At 50.0% G+C, this 24,172-nt stretch overlaps 1 protein-coding gene across 3 annotated transcripts in view; it reads left to right on the forward strand.

The window, feature by feature from the left end:
* Positions 1 to 24,172, forward strand: part of FGF13 (fibroblast growth factor 13) — a 185,810-nt gene that overhangs the window by 84,230 nt on the left and 77,408 nt on the right. For 2 of the 3 annotated variants that reach the window (XM_058813911.1, XM_058813910.1), the window contains one exon: positions 19,485 to 19,652. In XM_058813911.1, the coding sequence (XP_058669894.1) occupies positions 19,485 to 19,652 (168 nt within the window). Of the gene's footprint in view, positions 1 to 502; positions 681 to 19,484; positions 19,653 to 24,172 lie in introns of those variants that run through there. The other variant, XM_058813913.1, reaches the window with a different exon arrangement.

Consider the following 24,172-nt stretch of genomic DNA (forward strand, 5'->3'; position numbering starts at 1 on the left):
TCAGGAAAGTGGAAGTAATGACATATGTCATGTGTGTACTTTTTGTTTGAGATGTGCATGACTGTGAAGAAACAGATGGCTCCTTCAATTCTGATCATGGCATGTGGCTTCTCTGATTATGAGTCTGTTATTCCTATACAGATCTTTTTAATAAATTCTTTCTGAAGGGGGAAGGAAGTGAAATTGCCTTGCATCAACTCATTAAAAATGACCAGGAACAGTAATGGTTATTAGGAAGGCTGTGTCCAGTCAAGTACAAATATACTGCCTGGAGCAGCCTGGATAAAGCCCAAGCCAGCAAGGCACAAATGCCATGTAAATGCTGATTCCCAGGGGGCTCTTTGTACCCTTTGCTCACGGAGGGAGCTGAGGCAGAGCTCCAGCACACCCTGCTGAGGCTCCTCCATCTGCAGGGCTGAGCTCCCAAGGCAGCCCTGCAGCCTGAGCACCTCCTGCTGCTGCCCACACGCTGCAGGCACAAGGGCGTGAGGGCTGGAACACGTTCATGTTCCCTGGGCATTCCTGCTCCGGGTTTCTCCAGGGCTGCTCAGTGCCTCCCCAGCGCTGGTTTGTTGGGGCACACGTGCTTTGGGTGGCAGGGGGACAGAGTGTGCTCTGCCATGGATGCAGCCAGCCCAGCAGGGACGGAATGGGGAGAAGCTGCAGGGCCATAGCCCAAGGTAGGAGATGGTGGTGTCTTTTCTCCTCCTCCTCCTCTATCCTCTTTGCCATGGATGCAGCCAGCCCAGCAGGGATGGAATGGGGAGAAGCTGCAGGGCCATAGCCCAAGGTAGGAGATGGTGGTGTCTTTTCTCCTCCTCCTCCTCCTCTATCCTCTTTGCAGCCAGCCCAGCAGGGATGGAAAGGGAGGAAGCTCCAAGGTAGGAGATGGGGTGCCTTTTCTCCTGCATCTTCTTTGCCAGCCCAGCAGGGATGGAATGGGAGATGCTGCAAGGCCATAGCCCAAGGTAGGAGATGGGGTGCCCTTTCTCCTCCTCCTGTGCCATGGGTTAAACCCCACACCAGGCTGTTGGGACAGGCTTTTTGCTCTGTCCTCCCTGAGCTGTTTCCTCGTGCCCACAGGGCTGTGCCAGCACCTCTTCCTGGCTCTCAGTTATTCCCTCCTTTCCTCACAGCACCCCTTGTGCGCTGGGACCCCTCAGCCCCTTCCTGCACCCCACAGGGCTGTGCTGGGCTCGGGGCTGTTCTGGGCTCGGGGCTGTTCTGGGCTCAGGGTGGTTCTGGGCTCGGGGCTGTGCTGGGCTCAGGGTGGTTCTGTTCTGGGCTCGGGGCTGTTCTGGGCTCGGGGCTGTTCTGGGCTCGGGGCTGTTCTGGGCTCAGGGTGGTTCTGGGCTCAGGGCTGTTCTGTTCTGGGCTCGGGGCTGTTCTGGCTGCAGTTTCTGCTGTCACCCCCACCTGGTTCCTCTGGTGGAGCTCCCGAGCTGCAGAGAGCCCTGGTGGGAGATGGGACTGAGCCACCCAGAGCCCGTGCAGGGGGCTCAGAGGGAGGAAATGTGCACGTTCTCTCCCTGGAGCCCCACTGCAGTGTTATTCTCTTGTAATATAGGAGTAACCGTGGAATAGATTAGGTGTTCACATTACGGGAGTAAAATGAGAAAGAGATGTTAATTATTTAGCAGGTTTCTCAGGAGGCCTTATAAGAAGGAATTGAGGAGGAACTTCAGAATTGTTTTCAGAAAGAGTTACTGGATGAAATTCTCCTTTCTCCTCCCTGTGAAAGTCAGTTCCTTTCCATGGCACATGGAGGATCTGCCTTAGGGAGGGAGGGAGAGCAGAGATGAGCCTGAGCCGGGCCAGCCCACAGGGGGGACTCAGGACGTGCTGTCCCTCCCCGATAAAGTGAGGTTTTGTAGCTCAAATGTGAGACTCTGAGGGTAGGAAAACTCTGGTTCCAGTCCTGGAACCCTCCTTGCACGTTCCAGGTGCTCCTCCCAGCTCTGGTGGCTTGGGTATGTGAGAGATAGTGGCTTGAAATGAAAACAAACAAACAAATCGATCCAGTTTAACAAACCTGTCCCTGTGCTGTGAGCTCAGAGTCACTGAGAGCAGGGCTGTCAGGAGCCAGCAGCAGCACCTGCTGTGGGTGCTGGCTGTGCAGTTCCTTTATTCAGAGCTGGCTGTGAACCTGACTTGGGAGAACCAGGTTTTTGTTTAGGAGGGCTGCAGCAGCCTGCTGTGGGTGCTGGCTGTGCAGGTCCCTTTATTCAAACCTGACTTTGAAGAACCAGGTTTTTATTTGGGAAACAGAAAACATGCACAGAGATGATTTTGTTGTTGTTTTTAGGTAGTTGATTTTACTGTAGCAGAGGGTCAGAATCTGCTGTGTGCCTGCCTCCCTTTATTAGGTGAACAAGTCTTGCTTTAAGTGTGCTAAATCCATGGAAGGTGCTTTGTATTACGCTGCTTAATTCCTCTGCTGGAGGGCTCCAAATTAGTCTCACTCAAGGATTTTGTGCTTCACCTCCAGCCACTGAATGGGTTGATGCAGTTCAAGGGCCAGGCTTAATTATCCTGAGCTTGATGACTGCTACACCTGTAAATGTCCCTGCTCAAAGGCTAAGTGCTGCCTCAGTTGGCTTTGTACCTTCGTTTAGTGTCCTTTTTATTCAGCACAGGAGGATTTTTGTGGTTTTCCCTAAGTGTGGGCAGCAGCTCTGTGCAGCTGCTTTATGCACTGATGGCAGCCTGGGCTGTGTACCAAGGTCACAGGTTGGTTCTTATTATTTCAGCTATGGCACACTCAGAATTTGTCCTTCCTGAATTTGCTTTCCTGAATGGTTAAACTGTCCTTTCCAACAGATACAGCAGGGAGCTTATCAGTTTTATCTGTAAACTTGTGTCCTGCATGGCTATCAGCATGATACTGTCTTTACTGAAGAATTTCCCTTCATCCAGTTGAATAATCCTTTTCTGGATGAAAAAAAGATGTTCAGAATGTTATAATGGTCTTGCATGTGAATGAATTCAAAGCCTGAGCAAATGAAGGCTTTCCATTTTGCTGTTTCCCTGAGGTTTTCCTGAGACAGAAGAGGCATTTGGCACAGCAGGTCATCTCTGAGGCTGCCTGAAAACAAGGCTGCACTCACAGGGGATGGATGGTGGCTGCTCTAATGAGTCAGGTTACCTCAAATTGCTGTAATGAGCCAGTGCAGTTGTGTTAGGCTTATTGCATATCTGAATTAATGGCTTGGAAGGAAGTTTGTTAGGCTGCTTTGCTAGAAACCAAATCAAATAACAGCCTGGCAGATTCTTCAATGACACGGAATAGAGAACTGGAATTTTAATTTACCTCAGGCTGTGTGTGATCCTTTCTATTAATAAACAGCCACGTCCAGCAGACAGGTGTTGAAATAACAATCCCCTGGTGAGGGTGCTGGCTCTGCACATGGAGCCACAGGTGGCCCTTCCATCAAGGTTTTATTTCAATGGAAATGGCAGTGAGCTGAGCCCCTGGTGGAGCCCAGACCGCCCCGGTCATGTCATGGTCCTGCTGCTCCTTGGGCGTCAGGAGCCTGCTCAGGGTTTGCTGGGCTGGAGCCAGCCTGTCCTGGGGGGAAACAGCCGTGGGTTGTGTTCCACACCTGGAACCCCCTCAGCGAAGGCAGGGTTTGTGTCCTGTCCTTTCTCTGTGTGCTCAGCCTGTCCTGGGGGGAAACAGCCGTGGGTTGTGTCCTGCCCATCCTCTCTGTGTGCTCAGGGTTTGCTGGGCTGGAGCCAGCCTGTCCTGGGGGGAAACAGCCATGGGTTGTGTTCCACACCTGGAACCACCAGGACAAAGCCAGGGTTGTGTTCCACACCACAGCAAAGCCATGGTTTGTGCTCCAGAGCAGGGCAGGAGCTTCAGTGCAGTCACCCTTTATCTGGGCTCTTTATCTGGGCTCAGGACAGGGCTGGGACAGTTGCCCTCAGGCTGTGAGAGCTGAGCTGGGAACACAAACCTCGAGGGCAAGGCACAGGCAGAGGGTGGGAATGGTTCCTTTGGGACAGGAGCTGCCTGTCTGCCCTGCACTGGCAGTGTGAGGTTGTTCTGTGAGTGGGATCTCAGCCTTGGGTGTGCTGAAAGAATTTAACAGATGAGAAGATGCTTTGCAGGAAAATCAGAGCTCAAACACCCCGGTAAAAACGGGGGAGGCAAGTCTGCATTTCTACCAAATACACAAAGGAAGTAAACTTTGAAAGAATGAGATATGAGCAAAGAATTTAATGGTCAAAGGACAAGATGCAGGGGAAGAGTAATGTGACCAAGAAACCAAACCAACCTGCAACTTTGTATGGGAAAATGAGTCATGAAACTTTGGTAATTTAAGGTCAAATCAACAAAGATTAATTTGTGTATACTAGAAAAATTACCTATCAATTATTGGTTATGATTGCTGTTATTGAATAACTTTGGAAAGTACAACCACAAAGTCTAATCTTACATATAAATCAATGTTTGCTAGACATGATATATTGAGTGAAAACAACAGATTATAAATCACGATTTGATTGTTTGGAGCTTAGACTTGTCTGCAAAGAGACATGATTTGAGCTGTAGCTCTGAACCTGCAGTTTAATGGTCTTATGGAAAGAAATGCTGTAGAAGCTGAAAATCAGATTCAGATTTCCATCTACTGACTTTCAGGGCAGCACCATTGATAGAGGGATTTATTCTTTGCTGAAATTACATCTGGGTGATCTCTTCCACTTCTGCAGGGAGGGAAGGAGAGGAAATGTGAGGAATTGGCCAGGTTTTGAAAGGAATGCACATGGGGGGGACGGAGCAGGTGACACAGCAGCAAGAGCAGGGCACAGAGGGCTGGACAGGGCTGAGTGAGGGGTGGGCACACACACAGCCTGTCATGGGAGTGCTCTTGGTGCACATCTGGGTGTCAGTGTGGCACTCAGGACAGCTCAGGTGAGCCCTCAGTGTGGCGCTCAGGTGAGCTCAGGTGCCTGCAGATGCTCTCCCAGGACACAGGTGGGGCTGTGGCTGCCTGTGGAGGAGTCTCTGGCAGGGTCAGAGGGAGCAGCTGTTCCCTGTGCCATCAGTTCAATGCCAGGCTGTGCCCCGTGCCCTCAGGTGAGCTGTCTGTGCAGGGCAGTGGGGCTGAGCTGCATTGCACACCCAGAGGGGCCAGGCTGCTCTCAGCCCTGCCATCCTCACTGTCACAGATGCCCAGAGATGCACCCAGCGTGATGATCCCTCCCTCTGCCAAGGAGGCAGATGCCTCAGCTAGGGAACATCATCCCCAGCCTCAGCCTGTCAGCTGGATTCTATAAATGGAAATAGGTCTTTAAAAGCCAAAAATTATATTTAGTTGCAGCTATGGGGGGAGGAAGGAAAAAAAAATAAGAAAAATAATAAATAAAGTCCAAACCCTTCAGAAATGGAACAAAGGAACAACAGAGCACTTAGGCTGGCCCTAATAATCTGCAAATGTTCATGCAGTCATTAAATGTAGACTGCATAGATAAAAGTTACTCTTCTGTCACTCCTTTCATCTCTACCTGAAGCATCCATTTGCCACTCAGGTTTCTGGGTACAAGCCATAAATATTCAGCTTTTTCTGGGATGTTTTTACCCAGTGTTTGCTTGTTTTCATCTAAGCTCTCCATATGCCAGCAGCAGCAGCAATAATAAAGTGCTGTGAGCTGGAGGTGTGCATTTAGGTGATTTAGCCTTGGATAGGCTGCACAGGCCTTATCTGAGCCAGAAATAAAGCTGAAGGTGGCTGGTTTGGGTGTGAAGGAGATAGATGTGAGTGTGCTGCAGGCAGTGCTGGGCACAGCTCCCGTGTGCTGTGCCCTGGGACAGGGGTGCCAGCAGGAATGGGCTCTGTGCTCACCTGGGGCTGCAGCTCAGAGTCTGGGTGCTGGGGTGCTGGGCCAGCAGCTCCTTGGGCCCTCTGGAGAACTGGGGTTTGCATTTTACATTGACATTTGGTACATTACAGCACCATTGCAGGGGTGTTTCGCTGACAGCATCCTGGGGCTGGCCAGAGAACATGGGCTTGCCTGGTCATTGCAGCTTGAGAGAAAAGTGTTCTTTGGGGTTTTCACTTCTCTAAAAACAGACAGAACTGCTCTTGGGCAGCTCCCACTCCCTGTTTTGCTGTTGACTGGGTATCTTCATGGGAAATAACTGGGAACATGGCACCAGGAGTGCAGCAGGAATGTGGGCACAGCAGCCTGCCTGCAGTGTGAGCCTCAGGGGCACAGCAAGGTGACAGAAACACTCAGAATGTTCCTTGGCTTTGTGCTGGAGCGTCTGTGGAGTCCCTGGGAGGGGGGAGGCTGTGCAGCCCTTTGTGCTGGTCAGCTGCTCCCTTTGTGAGAGCCAGGTGTCCTTGCACGGCTCTGAGATCAGCCTGGAGCCCTGCTGCTCTCCTGGGGCTCTGCAGAGCCAGCCAAGCCTGGGATGGGCAGGGCTGGGTTTGGGCTGGGTTTGGTTTGCGCCTGGGATGGGCAGGGCTGGGTTTGGGTTTGGTTTGTCCCAGGATGGGGCAGGGTTGGGTTTGTGCCCAGGATGGGGCAGGGCTGGGTTTGGGTTGTCCCAGGATGGGGCAGGGTTGGGTTTGGTTTGTGCCCGGGATGGGCAGGGCTGGGTTTGGGTTGGGTTTGTGCCCGGGATGGGGCAGGGTTGAGTTTGGGTTTGTGCTGGGATGGGCAGGGCTGGGCTGGGTTTGTCCCAATGTATTTGAAGCCTTCAATGTGTTATTTATTAATGCATCCTAGTTACAGTAATTCACGTACAGGGCTATTGTGACAACAGCACATTGTCTGAAATACAGGAATTTGCAGCATGAAGTAGTTAATTAACAATAAGAGAATAAAGGAGAAGGTGCACATGGATTGGCAGCACTAACAGAGTAACAAGCAGTCTGTGGGGTCTGAGCAGCACAGAAAATGAGGAGGAGGCAGGAGAAGTCTTAACTGCTGTAGGAACTTAGAAATTAGTCTGGTGCCTGCAAATCTCATCTGTCTTAAGAGAATTGTTGGAGAACTCTTGGACTTTGCAGAGCTGATTTGGAGAGAATTGCAGTGGTGGAATAAAATGGGATCTGTTACTGTGCAAAGACCAGTGGAGAACTTAATCCTGCATGGGACTTGCTGGGGAGTATCAGAATACATTTGCCAGATGCAAGATAATGTCAAGTAAATATTTAAAGCTGTAATGGCAGCACAGCGTGTTGGAGCATAATGAAGCACTGAAAGGGAGTTAAATGCCCTCATGTCAGTGAAGGGAAGCAGTGCTGCAGTTCTGCATTGAGGCACAGTGCTCACCTCTCAGGTGACAGCCAAGGGCAGGAAGGCTCTGAGGCTGCTGAGAGGTTTTGGAGGCTCTCGTGGGCTGTAAATTCTTTAGCCCCTATTCTCTGCTCCCAGCATCAGTTTACTGTGGCTTTGCAGCTGTGTCCCTTTTCTGCAGGGATCTGTGGTGTGCAGGAGCTGTGGCCAGCTCTGGGTGCAGCTGTACAGTCAGAGTGAGCCATGGCCACTGCTGAGCACACCTGGGCTCTGCACGGAGCCTGCTCACGTTGTTCCATCAAAATCTTCTGTGCAACTTTATCTGCCTCCCCTCCAGTCTTCTGACTGTCTCACTTGTTCTGGGTATTGAGTGATGCACATAAATCAGAGCGCTTTGGGTTGAAAGAATTCTTAAAGGTCACCTTGTCCCACCCCTGTCATGGCAGGGACACCCTCCCACTGTCCCAGGCTGCTCCAGGCCCTGTCCAGCCTGGCCTTGGGCACTGCCAGGGATGCAGGGGCAGCCACAGCCTCTCATACAGTGATGGAGTCATTCAGGTTGGAGAGGACCTCCAGGATGATGGAGTCCCTGTGGGTAGCCCACATCACTGAGTGTCATGCCAGTTGCTTCTTGACCACCTCCAAGGACAGTGACTCCAGCACCAACCTGGGCAGCCCCTGCCAGTTCCTCACCACCCTTCCAGGGCAGAAATTCTTCCTCCAGGTGTCCAGGCTGGGGACAGCATTGCTTGTTCCTGGTTCTCTGGCCAGCCTGAGCTTTGGCCCCTTTCTGCCTAAACCTTCAGTGAAATTGCCATTGTTGTCACCTGCTGGAGAAGAGCCGGGTGAGGTGCAGTGTGCATACAGCCTGTCAGCAGTGTGCATACAGCCTGTCAGCAGCACAGTTGGTGTTGTGTTCCCCCACAGCTGTTCCAGTGCCCTTCCAGGCCACTGCCCACAGCGGGGCACTTTGTCTAGACATGATGTGCAGCTAAAGCTGTTAGTCAGGATCCATTAATATGTGACATGCAGAGCATTCCTGGAGAGAGGCTTCGGTGCTGGAGTGTCAGGTATGGCCAGGGGAAGCTGCTTTCTCTTGTCTCACCTGGTGGGAGAGGAGAATTGTGCTGGGCAGGGGCAGGGGCTGAGCCCCATGGCATGAGCAGCCTTTGGTGAGCAGAATTGTGCTGGGCAGGGGCTGAGCATCCTGACCTAAACAGAATTGTGCTGGGCAGGGGCTGAGCATCCTGACCTAAACAGAATTGTGCTGGGCAGGAGCAGGGGCAGGGGCTGAGCAGCCTGAGCTGGCAGGGCTGCAGCACTGAGCCCAGCCCATGCCAGCCCTCACTGTGGGACACAACAATTGCAGAACAGCCCCAGTCAGAGGATGGGCAGGAGCTTTAATGTGAGTGAGTGACAGTGAGTCATCCCTGGAGGCCGGGGTGAGCAGCCACAGCAGTGGGACAGCTCCATCCCACATCTGCACACAGCTGAGCACAGCAGAGCAGCTCAGGGGCGGCTCCTTCTGCCACCGAGGCTCCTCCAGGCTGGGACTGGCACAGGTAGGGCTGCTCTGGGGCTGGGCACTGGCACAGGTAGGGCTGCTCTGGAGCTGGGCACAGGGCATTGGCACAGGTAGGTGGACACGGAGCACTGGCACAGGTAGGGCTCCTCCAGGCTGGAACCAGCACAGGTAGGGCTGCTCTGGGCTGGCTGGCACCCTGACCTCCAGCTTGGGTCCCCTCTCCAGAGCCTGCAGGTGAGCAAGGGCACACAATAGCAGCACAGAGCTCTGGCAGCTGTGTGTCTGTTGTGACATTAATAGATAGAGACTAAAATGCTAATAACATTTTGTGAAATGCTCTTTAGAATTTCAGTTGAGGAGCAGAGTGCATGGGTAGAATGGAAGTTCCAGATTAGTAAATTTAAAGGTAAGCGGAAAGGTGGCTTTGTTTGCAACCTGCAAAGACCTAATTCCTTAAATGAATTCTTTGAGATGCTGTTAAAAACTAATTTATTGTTTTCCTGCGGTTACTTCAGGTGCAAGTGGGGTTTTGGGGCTAGTATTAAAAGTACTGAGAGTGCTGATGTGGTGTGCAGAGCAGTGGAAGGACCCTGGCACTGGTGACTGGGAATGGTGCAAGTGGTGCTGAGAGCACGGATTGCATACTGGAGCTGCCCACAGCAGGGTTTGCAGGCCCTGTGTACCCCAGCACTGAGAATTTGTATTCTGAGAGTTGTTTGGGCCAAATATTCAGCTGCTGCAAATTGCTCTGAAGCTTTTCTTGGTAGTTTTTTGTTTAACTGGAGTTGTTGTAAATCCACATGTTTCAGATATTTACCGCAGTAGCATCCTTCCAATGTTTTAAAGTTTTTCAATCAACTTTCAGAATAATTGGTTTAATTTCTTTGGAGGTCTGTAGAGTCCCAGTTGGCATAAATACGCTAATGACAGAAAACAGGGACTTTTCTCTGATATGGATGATTTCAAAGAGGTACAAAAGCGAGTGTGGTATCCCAAGGCAGCTCCCCAACTACATATGCAGCATGCACTGTTCTTAGTTTGAACAGAGTGGCTTTTTCTGGTAGTAGAATAAAGACTACTTACTAGCTCCTGAAAACCAGAAGCTAATTTATAGCTCAGTGTTGAAACAATGTCTTTTTTCTAAGACACACATTTGTCTTTGCTAACTTTGATAGACTGTTGTAAGCTGGAGGACTGCAGCATTCATGCACTGGAATGTGAAATGTGAGGATTTTTTCCTTCAGCTCTGCTGTGCTTACTGCCTTGGGTTGTTTTTTGTGTCATTTACGGTGCTGAACATCAATGTGAGCATATTATGCAATGCAGTATAAAAATACACAAAGGCAATAACCTCACTGCTACTTCTGCTCTCACAACAACCTTCTGTGATCGTTTTGCCCTTTGGTTTCTGGAGGAGTTGATTCCACATGGTGCACTGCACCTGGGTGTTTGTGGCGTGTCTGAGCAGCAGCAGGAGCTCCTGGCAGGCTCCAGGTGTGTCCCAAGGCTGGCAGTGGGTGCTGATGGCTGTGCAGCTCCCAGGGTGGCAGCACCCAGGCACAGAGGTCACCTGTGCAAACATCTGAATTTCACGGCAGGTTGTGTGGAGATGTGTGCTGGTTTGTAAAGATCTGCATTTCATTTCTGTTCTGTGCCCTTGTCGCCGTGTCCTTCCCCTCGGTGACAGCGTGTCAGTCAGGAGTGACTGCCCAGCTGGCCTTGTTTGAGCAGGCCACGATGTGCTGGGCCACAGCCACCCAGCTGAGCTGTTTCTGCTTTGAGCACACTGCTGGGTTTTAACTCTTTTCTGCATAGCCTTGAAATGCCTCTGGATCAGGCTGCAGAGTGCCAGCAGCGTGGAGCGCAGGTGTGAGCACAGGTGTGAGCACAGCCACCACCCTGCCACAGCCATCACTGCTGGGGCTCTGATTGCCCCTGTGCCAGCTCCCTGGGTGCCCCTGGTGCCCGCAGAGCCCTCCCTGCCCCTGCAGCCCAGCTGCTGCCCGGGGCTGCTCAGGGAGCCAGCCCTGCCCTGTGTGACCTGCTGCTGCTGCTGCTCCCCTCTCACCTGCCCTCACAGCATCCAGCAGCTGGCTCAGGAACTGAACAGCACCACTTGCAGTAAAACAATAATGCCATTTTAGCTCTGCTGTGAGGAAATGATTGTAACTCTGCTGTGCTTGGGCTGCTAGCACAGAGCAGAGGTGCTGGGCAGTGTGTGGGAGTACCATGGCAGCGTAAAAAAGAAAGTTGTGGGGAGGCTGAGAAGGATCTCAGTATACAGAACATCTACTGGGACTCTCCAGGTGATCATTGGGCTGGGCAGTAACAGGAAAGCAGGCTGTTTAGACTTCTGCTGATTTGTCTTGTTGCTGGTTAAACTGATGGGCAGTAGAAAGCGAAACCCTTCTCTGTGTGTGCAGCGTGTTGTAGCTACTGTGAGTAACAGTGATGGCATAATTACTCATGGCTTTCTGCAGAGTCTGAGAGGCTTTAGGTGAGTGGGGAGAGGGGAAAGCGCTTTCAAGTACGGTTTCTAAACCTGTGTCAAGTGCAGGCTCTGAAATGCAGTGCATTGATTTCAGGGGAGGGGGAATGGGTGCTGGGGGTGCTGTGGGTGCTGTTCCTCAGTCGGTGCTGCTCAAGGGGATGGAATTTCCCCGATGGGGAAGGCGCTGCTGGGTGCCAGGTTGTTGGGTGGGTTATTCAGGCACAGCACTGGCAGCAGGGCTGGGGGCTGCTCCAGCAGTGGCTGCTGCAGTGGGTGGGCAGCACTCTGGGAACAGAAGTGCCCGGGCAGGCAGAGCCTTCTCGTGGTGTGTGAATGACTACACTGAGCTTACAGCTGAGTGGATTTTTCAACGTGGTGTAACTTGCTGGGTAAATTTTTGGGGTATGCATCAAATGATTTGTGTAAAATCACCTGTGGTGGGAATTCAACATAACTGAAGTTTAGTCTAAGAAATCAATGTGAGAAAATATTGCAGCCTTTCATTTGACTGTTTTACAACTGAACTGGTTTGTGTACATGGATATTTGTATATAGGGACCCTATCTGCATAAGCCTAATCTTTAACCTGTTAAAATAATTCCCGACCTTTAAATGAAGAGCAATGTTAATTTCAGGTTAAATTATACATTTCTTTTCTGAGAGGATTTCTCTGCTGTTCAGTGCCTGTGTGCATAGCTCTGTTCAGAGCTCTCTGCCCCTTTGGGTGGAGTGCTGAGGCCCAGCAGGGTCCAGGGTTCTGCTGTTCCCAGGGCTGTGAGAGCACTCTCTGCACCTCTCCATGGCACATCAGGCTTTTGGCTTTTGCTGAAGAGTTTTCTGTGCTTTCCTTTGAGAAATCTCCTCTGAGGCCATTTCTCTGCACAGCTCTTTCTGTAATGAGTGTGAATTTTAAAGCACTCAGTTTCTTCATCCTTCCCTTTGTTAATCCTCAGTAAATGGGGCAAATAATTGGGAGGTGTCACCTGTCCTTTTATGAATGGTGCTTCTGTTCTTGTGGGCCTCTTCCAAGAGATGCCCAGGAGCTGCAGCTCCAGTGCCAGCCTCTGAGCTGCTGCTCATTCCTGCACCGAGAGGCAGCACTCATCCTTCCAGACTTCCAGGAGGGATGCAGTCTATTCTTTGATGATTTTGTTGCCATTTTCAGGCTGCTTTCCTGGAGGATTCTGATGTTTTTCAGTTCTTCCTTTGTGTTTTTGTTGTTTTGGGTTTTTTCTTCTCAACACTAGGGAAGTTTGTCTCTTTTTGTAGCCCAGCTGTTGACAATAACGCTCCATAAATAGGAAGAAAAAAGGCACTTCTCTCTACTTTCCTCATAATCTGAAACTATTATCCTAGCTCCAAATAGGGCTACATTAATAATTAAATTCTCATTAACGTTACGATACACAAGAGTTTTCTGATACTTCATAAGCAGCAAACTAAAGCTGTGCAAAGCTCTCAAAAACTGCAAGCTTCCCACTCATCCTGGACCTTTCTAGCAGGTCTCCTGGCGCCTTCTCCCCTGCATGCCTGATTTTCACCTCTCCTCCAGGACGTTCTCTTAGAAACAGCGGCGCTCCTTGCTTTGCTCCCAGACTTTGTCAGTGAAGAACGTGAGTGCACTGTTGTGGCACGAATTGTCACAGTGGTTTTTACATTCCCTGTGAGCTGGTCAGAGTGGGGGGTTATGGTAGGCAGGGGTGAGTGAGGCTCACATTTCCATCTGGAGCTGCTGTCCTTCTCCTCCCGTGTTCATGGTGCTCCTGTCCTGTGCTGGTGGAGCAGAACGAGAAATGTCTGAATGTCTGCTCCAGCAGCCGGGGTGGCAGCACAGCTTCATCCCAAGGGCCAGATCCTTCCTTGGTGGCTGTGCAGTTTGGGTTCTTCATCTTGTGCAGCTGGCCAGGCCAGCCTGCTGTCCAGTGCCCTCCTCGAGGCAGGCCCTGGTGCCCAGCAGTGTCCCAGTTGTGCACTGGTGTGCTCCCAGTGCTCCCATGCCTGCAGCTTCCCAAGCTCACACTCCACAAAGAGGAGTGGCACCCTGGGTGTTGTTACCGTCTGTCTGCTGTGCTGCGTGCCCCAGCCCACCTGCTTGGAAAGCAGCCAGCTTGCATTGGTTCAGCAGATGGGAAAACTGCAGAGCACTCGGAACAGGCAGGGAAGAAATGTTCGTGCAGTCGTTCATTCCTTCATTCATTTCATTTATTCATTCCTTGACTCATTCATTCCTTCATTTATTCATTCCTTCATTCAGGGACAAGCACAGCACTGAGCTGAGCTGCAGAGCTCAGATGAGAGTGGGCACATGTGGCATGGCAAACCCACAGCTCCTGATGGCTGGGAAGGGAAAGGTGCTGGCTCTGCACCCTGGGGCTGTTCCTCAATAAATGAGGGCTGTTCCTCAGTAAATTTGGGCTGTTCCTCAGCCCTGTCCCTGAGCAGTGGGTACAATTTGCAGGGTGCCCCTCAGCCCTGTCCCTGCCCTGGGAGCTCCTGTTCAGCTGCATCCTGAGCAGCCAGGCCAGGGCTCAGCCAGGGCTGCCTGGTGGCACAGGCTGGCACAGGGTGCCTGGTGGCACAGGCTGGCACAGGGTACCTGGTGGCACAGGCTGGCTGGGCACAGGCTGGCACAGGGTGGCACAGGGTACCTGGTGGCACAGGCTGGCTGGGCACAGGCTGGCACAGGGTGCCTGGTGGCACAGGCAGGCACAGGCTGGCACAGGGTGGCACAGGCTGGCTGGGCACAGGCTGGCTGGTGACACAGGCTGGCACAGGGTGCCTGGTGGCACAGGGTGCCTGGCACAGCTGGGACATGAGGCTCTCTGCAGAAACCCTGCTGCCACTCCCACAGGGAAACAGGAGATGCATTGTGAGCAGCATTTATCAACAAATGTTTGATGTCTGTGCCTTTGTCTGTATTATCCACAAGGATCTAAATGCAGCCTTATCTGGGTAGTCTTTTCAGGGGATAACAGCCTATTACTGATAGCAGTTAATCCAATTACTCTTTTAGGTCAAGGGGGAGTGTTCTATGCAAATATTTTTGGAAGATCTGAAAAAAGTTATTCTATGTGTGACCCAAAGAGAGCATATTTCAGAATTTTTCAGCAGATCAAAAGGTTAAGAAATTTCTACATATGTTGGAGGAAACATGGTGCAAAGAGGTGTCAGCTTTCGGTTTTGATCACAAGGCAGTCACTTATTTAAAATAGAAAGATATTTCACAGTGGAAAGTAGTTTCAAATCAGAAAATAAATCACTATCTGAAATCATCAGAGAAGTTCTTTGATGTGGGAATGAAGATGGAGCTGTGCAAACCTTAAGAATTGATACAGCAATGAGATGTTTTGCGTAGAGTAGGTTTCAGCCATGTAATTCTGGCTCACTTGGCTCCTGGTTCTCCAGTGAGGATTTCACTGAGTGCCTCAGCTGGGGCTGTGCAGGAGCTGTGAGTGATGCCCCTGGAGCTGGAATATTCTGAGCCTACTTTTAATTCTGAAAACTCACCCAAAGGAAGTTGTGTCTTTCACAAGGTATTTTTGCTGCTTTGTTCCTTTCAGTTTGAAATGAGCTGGTGTGGTGCCTGGCTTTGGGGGTGTGCTGGCGAGGAAGGAGTGGTGCAAAATGAGGGACTCCAGAAATGGCTTGCTGTGAATAAAAATTAGAGAATTGGCTGCTTGTGCTTCCTGTAATATCTGTGTTCATTGTGAAAACTGCAAGTCAGAGTCAACCAGACTTCAAAGTTGGGAGCACACAGCTGCAAGCTGAAAATAAGATTTGTGGGTGATGCAGAAGTGCCAGAAAGGCTGTTTGGTAAGAATACTTCATCAAGATTTGGCAAAGCTTAATGTGAAATGGTTTGGATAGACTGTGTTGTCATTAAGAGGTTCTGAGTGTTTTACAAGCCCAGAATAGAAATTTTTTTTCAATTAGCTTGCAAGTATTGTTGTGCTCTCAGTTTGTTATGTGCAGGTGGCTGACAAAAAAAATCCCACCTTCAATGGGAGAAATTAGGAGGGAAGCAAAGCAGCAATGAAAAGAGAACTTCTACTGCCCAAAGGCCTGAGAGATTTTCATCAGCTGTCTCAAAAATGGTATTACAGCTAAATACCCCACTTTGCTACCCTTCCCTGTCCTACAGGCACTCACTTGAAGCAAGTTATTTTAGAGAGGTTTTTTTTAGACTTGTTCCTGTAAGGAGCTGAGAGCAACTTGCTAGCCTGATGTTTCCCCTAAAAGGAAAAAAAAAAATAATTCCTGATAGCTCCAAAGGGCCCCAGGGCCTGGGGCACCTCAGCTGGGACCTTTATTGATTTCCTTGGTGGGGTCAGGGAGGCAGAGCAGGAGGGAGGGGCTGGGGAACATCGCTGCTCTGTGTCCTGGCGGTGGCACTGGGAGGTGACATTGGGGGAGTGACACTGGGGAGTGACAGTGACACTGGGGGAGTGACAGTGACACTGGGGAGTGACAGTGGCACTGGGAGGGTGACATTGGGGGAGTGACAGTGAAATTGGGGAGTGACAGTGACACTGGGGAGTGACAGTGGCACTGGGAGGGTGACATTGGGGGAGTGACAGTGAAATTGGGGAGTGACAGTGGCACTGGGAGGCTGACACTGGGGCATGACAGTGACACTGGGAGGGTGACAGTGTGGAGGTGACAGTGGGGGGACATTGGCTGCTGCTCTCAATATTCCACACAGCTATGCTGGGGGAATGGTTTTTCCTGCCCTGTGCCAAAGAGAGGGGATTTCTTCACTTTGTGGGTGCAGGATTTCAGAGGTGCTCTGCTGCTCTCTGTGGCTTGAGGACCTTGTGGGTACAGACGCAACTTCAGTCCTTCCAAAATGCCAGAAAAATGAATTTATCGCAAGTGTAAGTGTCCTAGGCCTCACAGCATGTAAAATTAACCACTGTGAAGAGTTAGGGAACTGAGGAAAATTCATGTTTCAGGTAATGACCTGAAAGGTTCAGGCAGGAGTGCATGGAAGTACAATTTCTTTAAGTTGTGTCATACATGCAGGAACAATAGTCCAGCAGGAGCAGGAGGATTTGTTGTGCCTGGATTTTATTTACCCTGTGGTTGCTCTAGCCTGTAGCGAGCAGAGCAGAAGCCTCTCTCTGTAAAACCAGGGGGAAAGATATTTCCTTACAGCTTTATTAAAGTCTGAATTACATCAAAGATGATGCAGTTGGAACCCGAGCCAAGGCCTATGGACAGGGCTGATGTTATGGTTTCTGGCAATTCTGGATGGGACTGAAATGCACTTGGACAGAAAAGAAAGGCACAAACCAGCAGACTGTTTAGCTGGTGTGTTTATATAAAGTAAACATGTTTGAATTTATCTTGAAAAACATCCTGGTGCCAGCAGCCATCCTAAAGATTGCTTTCTCTCAGTAAAGCTTACAGGAAGAAAATTTTTTTCCTAGTGGCTTGTTGACAGCAAGTTTTTATTAATGTAATTATTATTATTTTATTTAAGCTTAAGAAAATGCTGCAGGGTGATATTTAGCAAGCTGAATGTTTTGATTAGGAAACATAATAGTTACTGCAGTAATTTTATATTCACTGCTAAGCAAATTCCTCTCAGCTGCTGTGGGTTTGGTCTCCATCAAATTGTAGGGGAAGAAAACAGGGTTAATTTTCTTAAAGCTATGTAGTAGTTATTTATCACTTCCATCTGAGAATATACAAGAATATTCAAGTGAGTGAGCAGTGTATTAATGACCTGTGTCCATGGCACAGGTCTTTAAGTGTAGTCTTATCCCTGTTTTATTCTGGGCAGATGGGAACGTAGAGCACCAGTGTGTTCTGTCATGAGGATAGGGTGTGGGTTCTGGTGGGGAGCATTCCCATCCCAGTGAATCTGTGAAGGCATGGGCCCTGGTGGGGCATTCCCACCCCGTGATCTGTGTGCAGGGGTGATGGGCTGTGGGTCCCTCACTGAAGGTGTGGGCCCTGGTGGGGCATTCACACCCCGTGATCTGTGTTCAGGGGTGATGGGCTGTGGGTCCCTCACTGAAGGTGTGGGCCCTGGTGGGGCATTCCCACCCCATGATCTGTGTGCAGGGGTGATGGGCTGTGGGTCCCTCACTGAAGGTGTGGGCCGTGGTGGGGCTATTCCCATCTCAGTGAATCTGAGCCTTTGTTGGCTTTGGGCTGTGGGCCCTGGTGGGGCTGTTCCCACCCCATGATCTGTGTGCAGGGGTGATGGGCTGTGGGTCCCTTACCAATGGTGTGGGCCCTGGTGGGGCATTCCCACCCCATGATCTGTGTGCAGGGGTGATGGGCTGTGGGTCCCTTGCTGAAGGTGTAGGCCCTGGTGGAGCTGTTCCCACCCCACTGATCTGTGTGCAGCGGTGATGGGCTGTGGGTCCCTTACCAATGGTGTGGGCCCTGGTGGGGAGCATTCCCATTCCAGTGAATCTGTCTGCGGGGTGATGGGGTGTGTAGTTCTGGTGAGGGACTGCTCGTGCCTTTTTGCCCCTCAGCTTGCCTGGGCTGGCACAGGGCCCTGCACAATGGTGCCAGGCACTGTTTGCCCAGTCCTGACAGGGGGATCCCCCTTGGCGCTGCTTTGCAGGTGCTGCATGCTCTGAGCTCACACACACCTCATGCTTGAGGGCTGACCCTGCAGGACCTGTGGGTGCTGGCTCCTCGTAATTGCTGCCACAGCTGCCCTTGGGGCTCAGTGTGCTCCCTGAGCTCAGCCTGCCCTTCCAGAGGAAACTGCCACTGCTGAGTGATGAAATGGCAGCCCAGACCTCGTGCTCCACTGACCTGCTGCTCCTTTTGAACCACTTGTGCTGTCCCCCTTGATCATGCACCCCTTTTAATGGCACTTTCTATAGATTATTAGAGTGTGTTGCTGCTGCTGGGTGGAGTCTAACGAAGCAGCAGCAGCCAAGGTGCAAGGTTTCCCTGCTGGATTAATGAGGGCTTGAGAGAGAGTAACTGCCCACTGTGAGCAGAACAACTGTCAATTTGAATTTATCTCCCAGATATGACTCCTACCAAGGCAGAAATCCAGTGCATGAGAATGCAATGGGGTAGTTGTTTGAGGGGGTTAATGTTTAAATCTGATGGTTTTTAAGATGTCCGTGTGTTGGCAGATATTTAGGAAGCAGTTAAATTGTTAGAATTAATGGCCATCAGTTTGAGAACCAAATAAACTTACCTAGTGCATGCCAGTGCATGTTTTAGACTAGCCTGTCAGTAGTTACTTTTCTCATTGCTGAAATTCTTGGATTTTTTTTTTAATTTTTGTTTTTTTCACGTAGGCTTGGGGAATCCAAGTTTGGTTTTGGGTATGGTTTTATATCTCTGTGTTACACTGTAAATAACAATTGGTGGTTGGAGGCTGTCTTGTGAAAAAGCAGCTAATTTTTGTTCGTGGGAGATGATCTGTGCCTGAAGCTGTGAGCTGAGGAATCTCACTATCTCTGTTATTAAGGATTCATTTTTTTAGATAGTGGAAAAGGGTTTCAATTCATTCTGGTAATGTAATAGTTTGAGGTAGCTGGAACTTCCTTTATGCTATATATTTTATCTTTTTGCCATTTAATAGTCTGACCCCATTCAGAAACATTTCAGACTGCATTATTAATGGCAGTATTGATTTATAAGATCAACTTTAAAAACTACTTGCTGTTTTACAAGAAAACCATCAGAAGGATTAATGTGCTTTCTCTTTGTACATCTACACTTCTATCTGTTGAAAATGTCACTGGATTATCCGTGCTCTGAGGGATGGGGTGTAATTCCATGTGCTGATAAAGGCGTGTCCTTGGTGCTCTGGGGAGCAGGTTCCTGCAGGTGTGGAGGGTGTTGGTGCAGAATTGCCTGTGCCAGGCCATGAAAGCACAGGGTTGGGTTTGCTTTTTCCCCAGTGTGCATGCAGAATGGGTACAGGTGCTAGGGGAGGATGAAGCAGATGCAGGAGGAGCTGTGCTGCTGCTCAGAGCGGGTGTTGTTCTGCTGTTTATCAAAGCTGCATGAAAGGGATGAACTGTGGAGGTTTATGAGAAGCATTGTTTATAAAAGTGAATGTTTTTTCCCACCATGACTAAGATCCTTTACACTTTACGGTTTATTTTCCTTCCTGTGACCCTTTCTTGCCCTCTGTCTTTCCCCACCCTGACGTTCTGTAGTTGATTTGCTTCTCGGGGTCGTTTCCTGAGGCTCTAACCTGAGTTATTTTGTTGTGTGGTGACACAGTTATGGATGACGCTCCCCCTGGCACTCAGGAGTACATTATGTTACGGCAAGATTCCATCCAATCTGCGGAATTAAAGAAAAAAGAGTCCCCTTTTCGTGCTAAGTGTCACGAAATCTTCTGCTGCCCTCTGAAGCAAGTGCACCTCAAAGAGAACACAGAGCCGGAAGGTTTGTGCACTTTGGGTCCATGTTCTGTCTGTGGGGTTCCCTCTCCCTGTGTGTGCTGTGTGTGCCAGGCTGTGTGGGGGGAGCCGTGCACTGTCCCTTGCTTGCCTGTCTGATGCCCACAGGACACTGCGGCTGAGCCCCACGGGAGCCCTCTGGCACGGAGGCAGCGCTGCTTTCCCTCCAGTAAACTCGGTTTGTTTAGCTCCCACCATTAACACTGCCCTTTCTTTTGGCTGCCTGAAGCTGCTTGCTCCTCAAAGGCATCGGCTCCCAGGTTCTTTGCAGTGACTCCTGGAGCTGCACTCTGCTCTAAGCCTGGCACTCAGACCAGACTCGGCTTGGCCCCAGCACCTTGCACTCCATAAGGCTTCTGCATAGTGCTAGAGAATGCTCATGGCAGCTGTTCTGGGTGAAGCAGGATGAACTTTGTCTGTAATGCACGCCTGGTTGCATTTTGGGAAATGAAATGCATGCAGAGCAGAAAAAAAAAAAAGTAGATTGTTTTCCTTTTCAGATGAAGCAAAGGTATGGTCTCTCCTCATGCTGTGTTTACTGATATGAAATTGCCAAGGAGGTATATCTTGTTCATCTAGTGTGCATAAGATTAAGCTATTTTAAATTTCATTTTTTAATACTTTCTCTTATTGTTCTATATGTGTTTTGCATTACTGCTTCATATTCCACGTGGTAAGCCTTTACTTTTTGCATAAGCTCCAGTATCTGCCAAGACAAATAATGCTACTGCTGGTAGAAGTGTTTTAAGATGAAATATTCAGGGCTGGATTTTGCCACAATCGAGTCAGCAGGAACAGCAGAGTGAGCAGGTTGGAGTTCTTATCACAAATCAGTTGTATTATTCTCTCTGTAATGATGGGCATCAGTTCCTGAGCTGTCACTATTAGCCCAAAATATTTCAGTCAATTGCTTTCTTCTGTTACATTCTCCAAATTTTGCATGAATGTTCTTTGCACCACCTCTGGGAGATTTGTGTCTTTTAAAATAAAAGTATTTTATTAAAATAGCATTTATCATCTCACCAGAAATATTAATTCAATACACATTGTGGTTTAAGGTTTGGGGGGAGGTTTCTTGTTCCAGTGATGATGTAACTGAATGGTAAAGTCGGGGTTTGAAGAAGGTCCATTTGTCCTCTCAGTCCTGGGCTGCCCTGACAGAAGCTGTGATTTCATGACTCAGTAAGGATGAAGGACAGGTGACTCCTGGGCACTCTCCTGGCTTAGCAGACGTCATGGATTCCGTGTCATCTGTCAGGGTTTGTGTCGCTCGTGAGTGAATTCGGAGCCCAGAACCGTTCCTGACAAGCTCCTCTGGGAAGATGATGGCACCTGAGCTGCCACAGGTGCTCAGCCTGCGGTGAGCAGGAAGATTCCATGGCCAGGAGCACGAAGGAGAGCTGGGCCCCACAGCTGCCATCCCTGACATGCGGTGTGTGAATGCTCCGTGTGCTGTGTGGAACTCCAGAGAAGCTCGTGCCTGTTCCAGTGCAGCCTACACTGGCAGCTGGATTGCTGCAGAAGGCTGGCTCCTGCCTGGGCTGATCCTTTAGTGAATAAACCACCAGTTCCCAGCCCAGAGCCTGCCCAGGAGGAGCGAGGAAGGCAGAGCAGTGCTGGGCCTTTTCTCTGCAGAGTCTCCGGGGGCCGTAGTTCGGTTCAGTGTTGGGGAATGTGGGACCTGTGGCAAAGGCTGGCCCAGTGCAGGCTGAGGGAAGACCTGGGAGCATCAGAGTGGCCGTGGTGTTCCTGGAAGCCAAGAGTTGCTCTTCTTGTGTTCTCCGTGACTCTGCAGTGTCTGGCTCCAGCAGCAGCTGTGTTACCCCCTCCTCCATGGCACATGGCACTGGTGCTCATTTATTCCCAGGAAAGCATTTCCTCCATGGCACGTGGCACTGGTGCTCATTTATTCCCAGGAAAGCATTTCCTCCATGGCACGTGGCACTGGGGCTCATTCCCAGGAAAACATCTGGCTCTGAAGGAAGGCTTGCCATCCTCTATTGCCGTGCCCAAGGATGAATGTCTGTTCCTTGTGTGTCCCTCGTCCTCTCCAGGAGTGTTGCATTCACAGACAGGCACAAGGAGCCATGGCCACACTGGCTGGCCTGTGACCACCTGAGGGGTGGCAGCCTTTGCTGGGGTGTGATTTCTGTGTTTCTCTGGCAGATGTTGTCTCTAGCATGGAGGGAGAACATCTGACCAGGAATCCTTTTAGCCTCTCTTGCAGCTCAGGTTGCCTGGGCTGCATTTATCTTTTCCTTCAGAATCTGTGAATTGCCTGGAAAGTGGTACCAGACCCACTGAAAGACTGATGTGTGCCATCCTCAGTGGCTTGTTGGCATGGAGCTTGAAGAATGTTCATAGTGAGGTGATCTGAACTGTGCTTTCCACAGTCCATGGAAGTTAATGGAGTGGCTGAAACAAATCCCAGCAGAAATCCCTTCCAGTGTGAGCCCAGCAGTTAACAGCTCAGTTGTGCTGATAAGATAAAGGAAAAGGAATGTTTAAACTTGTTACTGTGGCACAAATTACACATTTTTGAAGGTACTGGAAAGTGTGACAACCAGGAAGCTGTTAGCAAAGTTCTCCAAGTGAAATGTCATAATGGAGGTTTTATGAAAAATTGCAGACTTGGAAGACTCCACACAGAGTACAAAAATGCCTTTTTAATCTGCTGAATAATGGCATGGGAACACAGAGCAAAGGCTGCATGTTTCTAACTGTGCAACTCTCTTGTTTAGATGATGGATTTCTCTGCACCTTTTAACCACTTTCATACAGGGGTGGTGCTTGGGGAGCCTCATTTATCACTTCAGGATTTGGACTCCCTAGGCAGGAAGGATGACACCAGGTAAAAGATTTTCCAGGTTTTTGGGGAGTTCTGCTGTTTGCTGAGAGACTTGAATGCCACATCACACTGGTGTCTGAGCCTGGTGGCCCATCAATTCTCATCTCTTGGGCCTGTTCCTAAAAGCAAAAGTGGAATGAGAAAATGAGATCCACGTTTCCTGATCTGCCTTGGTTTCCTGTTCTTCTCCCCACACCCCCTTGCCTGCCTGCAGCATCATCTCTGTTCCTTTGGACGTGCCCCAGGTGCACCTCAGGAAGCAGCTCCAGGGCAGTCCTGGGTACCAGCCTGGGGGACACAGAGAGGCTCCTGGGCCAGTGGCTGCCGCCAGTGCTGCAGGGTGGGAGGAAGGAGGAGAGATGGGGATCCCAATGGTGAGATCTCCCAGGCGTGGAGGTGTCCCCTGGGCCCCGTGGCAGCAGGGGATGCTCCAGCCCTCCCCGCTGCCCTGGGAAACCTGGGACCAGGTAAGAGCTGAGCTGCTGCTGTGTTCTGCATCTGCCCAGCTTTGTGTTCTCAGTCATGCCACAGTTTGCAATGCGAGGCAGTAAAACAAGCAGAGCTGACCCCTTTACCTGGATGCTGCTCCTCTGGGCATTGGGCATTGTTTACAATTGCATCCAGCAGCAGCAGCAAAACACAGAGTGCTTTTGTAGCTTCCCTCAAGCCAGGAATACACTGCTAGCAGGAGAAGGGCCATCTGAAGTACATTTTGCAGCTATTTGTTCTCTTAAATAGTTTAAGCATAAGCTGCTGCTGCTATCTGTATAAAACATGGTTACATAAAAAGGAGTCATCTCCTGGAAAACTAATTTGAGTTGTATTATTACATCCAGGGAAGGGAATAAAATGAGAAATGTTTTTAAAAACAGCCATTGGTTAGTCACAGTCACACAGTCAGGAGTCTTGGACACTCGCCCATAGTTCTGTTTTCATGGGGGATTTTTTTTTTGCCTTTTTCTATTTTTTTCTTTTTTTTGGGTAACATTTAGTCTCCCTCCAGGCATACATAACCTTTTTACACAGAAAAGCAGACAAGCATGGCAAAATACATACTGGGGATGGGGAGAGGGCAATCTGGGATAGCAGCTGGTAAGGAGGAAGGCAGCTTTCCTCAACCAACAGGAAATCTGATTAGATAGAAAATGTTAAGGATGCTAATGTGAAACAAGCAGCTCTGTGGTTGCCCTTGACAATGGCTTGTTCTCTCATCCCTGGCAGTGCTGGGGTGAGGCACAGGGAGGTGTTCAGGCACATGGTGTGGGGGCTGCCCCTTGCCCTGCTCCCTGGCTCCGGCACTTGTGTCAGCAGCAGAGAGTGGAGCCTTCATGCTGTAATACAGAGTGTCCCTTGGGTGCTCTGAGCCTCGTGTCACCACTGAGAGCACTGTCACTTGGCACTCTGATTGCATCCTTCTCTTCTGGACCAATCAGCCCTATTAGCCCTGCTCCCTCATTTCACTATGGTAATGCATATTTCTGCATTTTAGAGGAGAAAAGGAAAGAAGGGTGAGGAGAACTGTGTTTGGAATCAGAGAATTGTGAGAGGCTTTTGAACTTTGCATATTGTTCAGAACTAAAAATGACTTTGTGTTCCAGTGAGGAATCCCAAGAACAGGCACAGTGTCCAGGACATGGAGAGAGGCCCCGTGGCAGTGG

This window comes from Ammospiza caudacuta, chromosome 14 (assembly GCF_027887145.1).
Source record: "Ammospiza caudacuta isolate bAmmCau1 chromosome 14, bAmmCau1.pri, whole genome shotgun sequence".
Lineage (NCBI taxonomy): Eukaryota > Metazoa > Chordata > Aves > Passeriformes > Passerellidae > Ammospiza > Ammospiza caudacuta.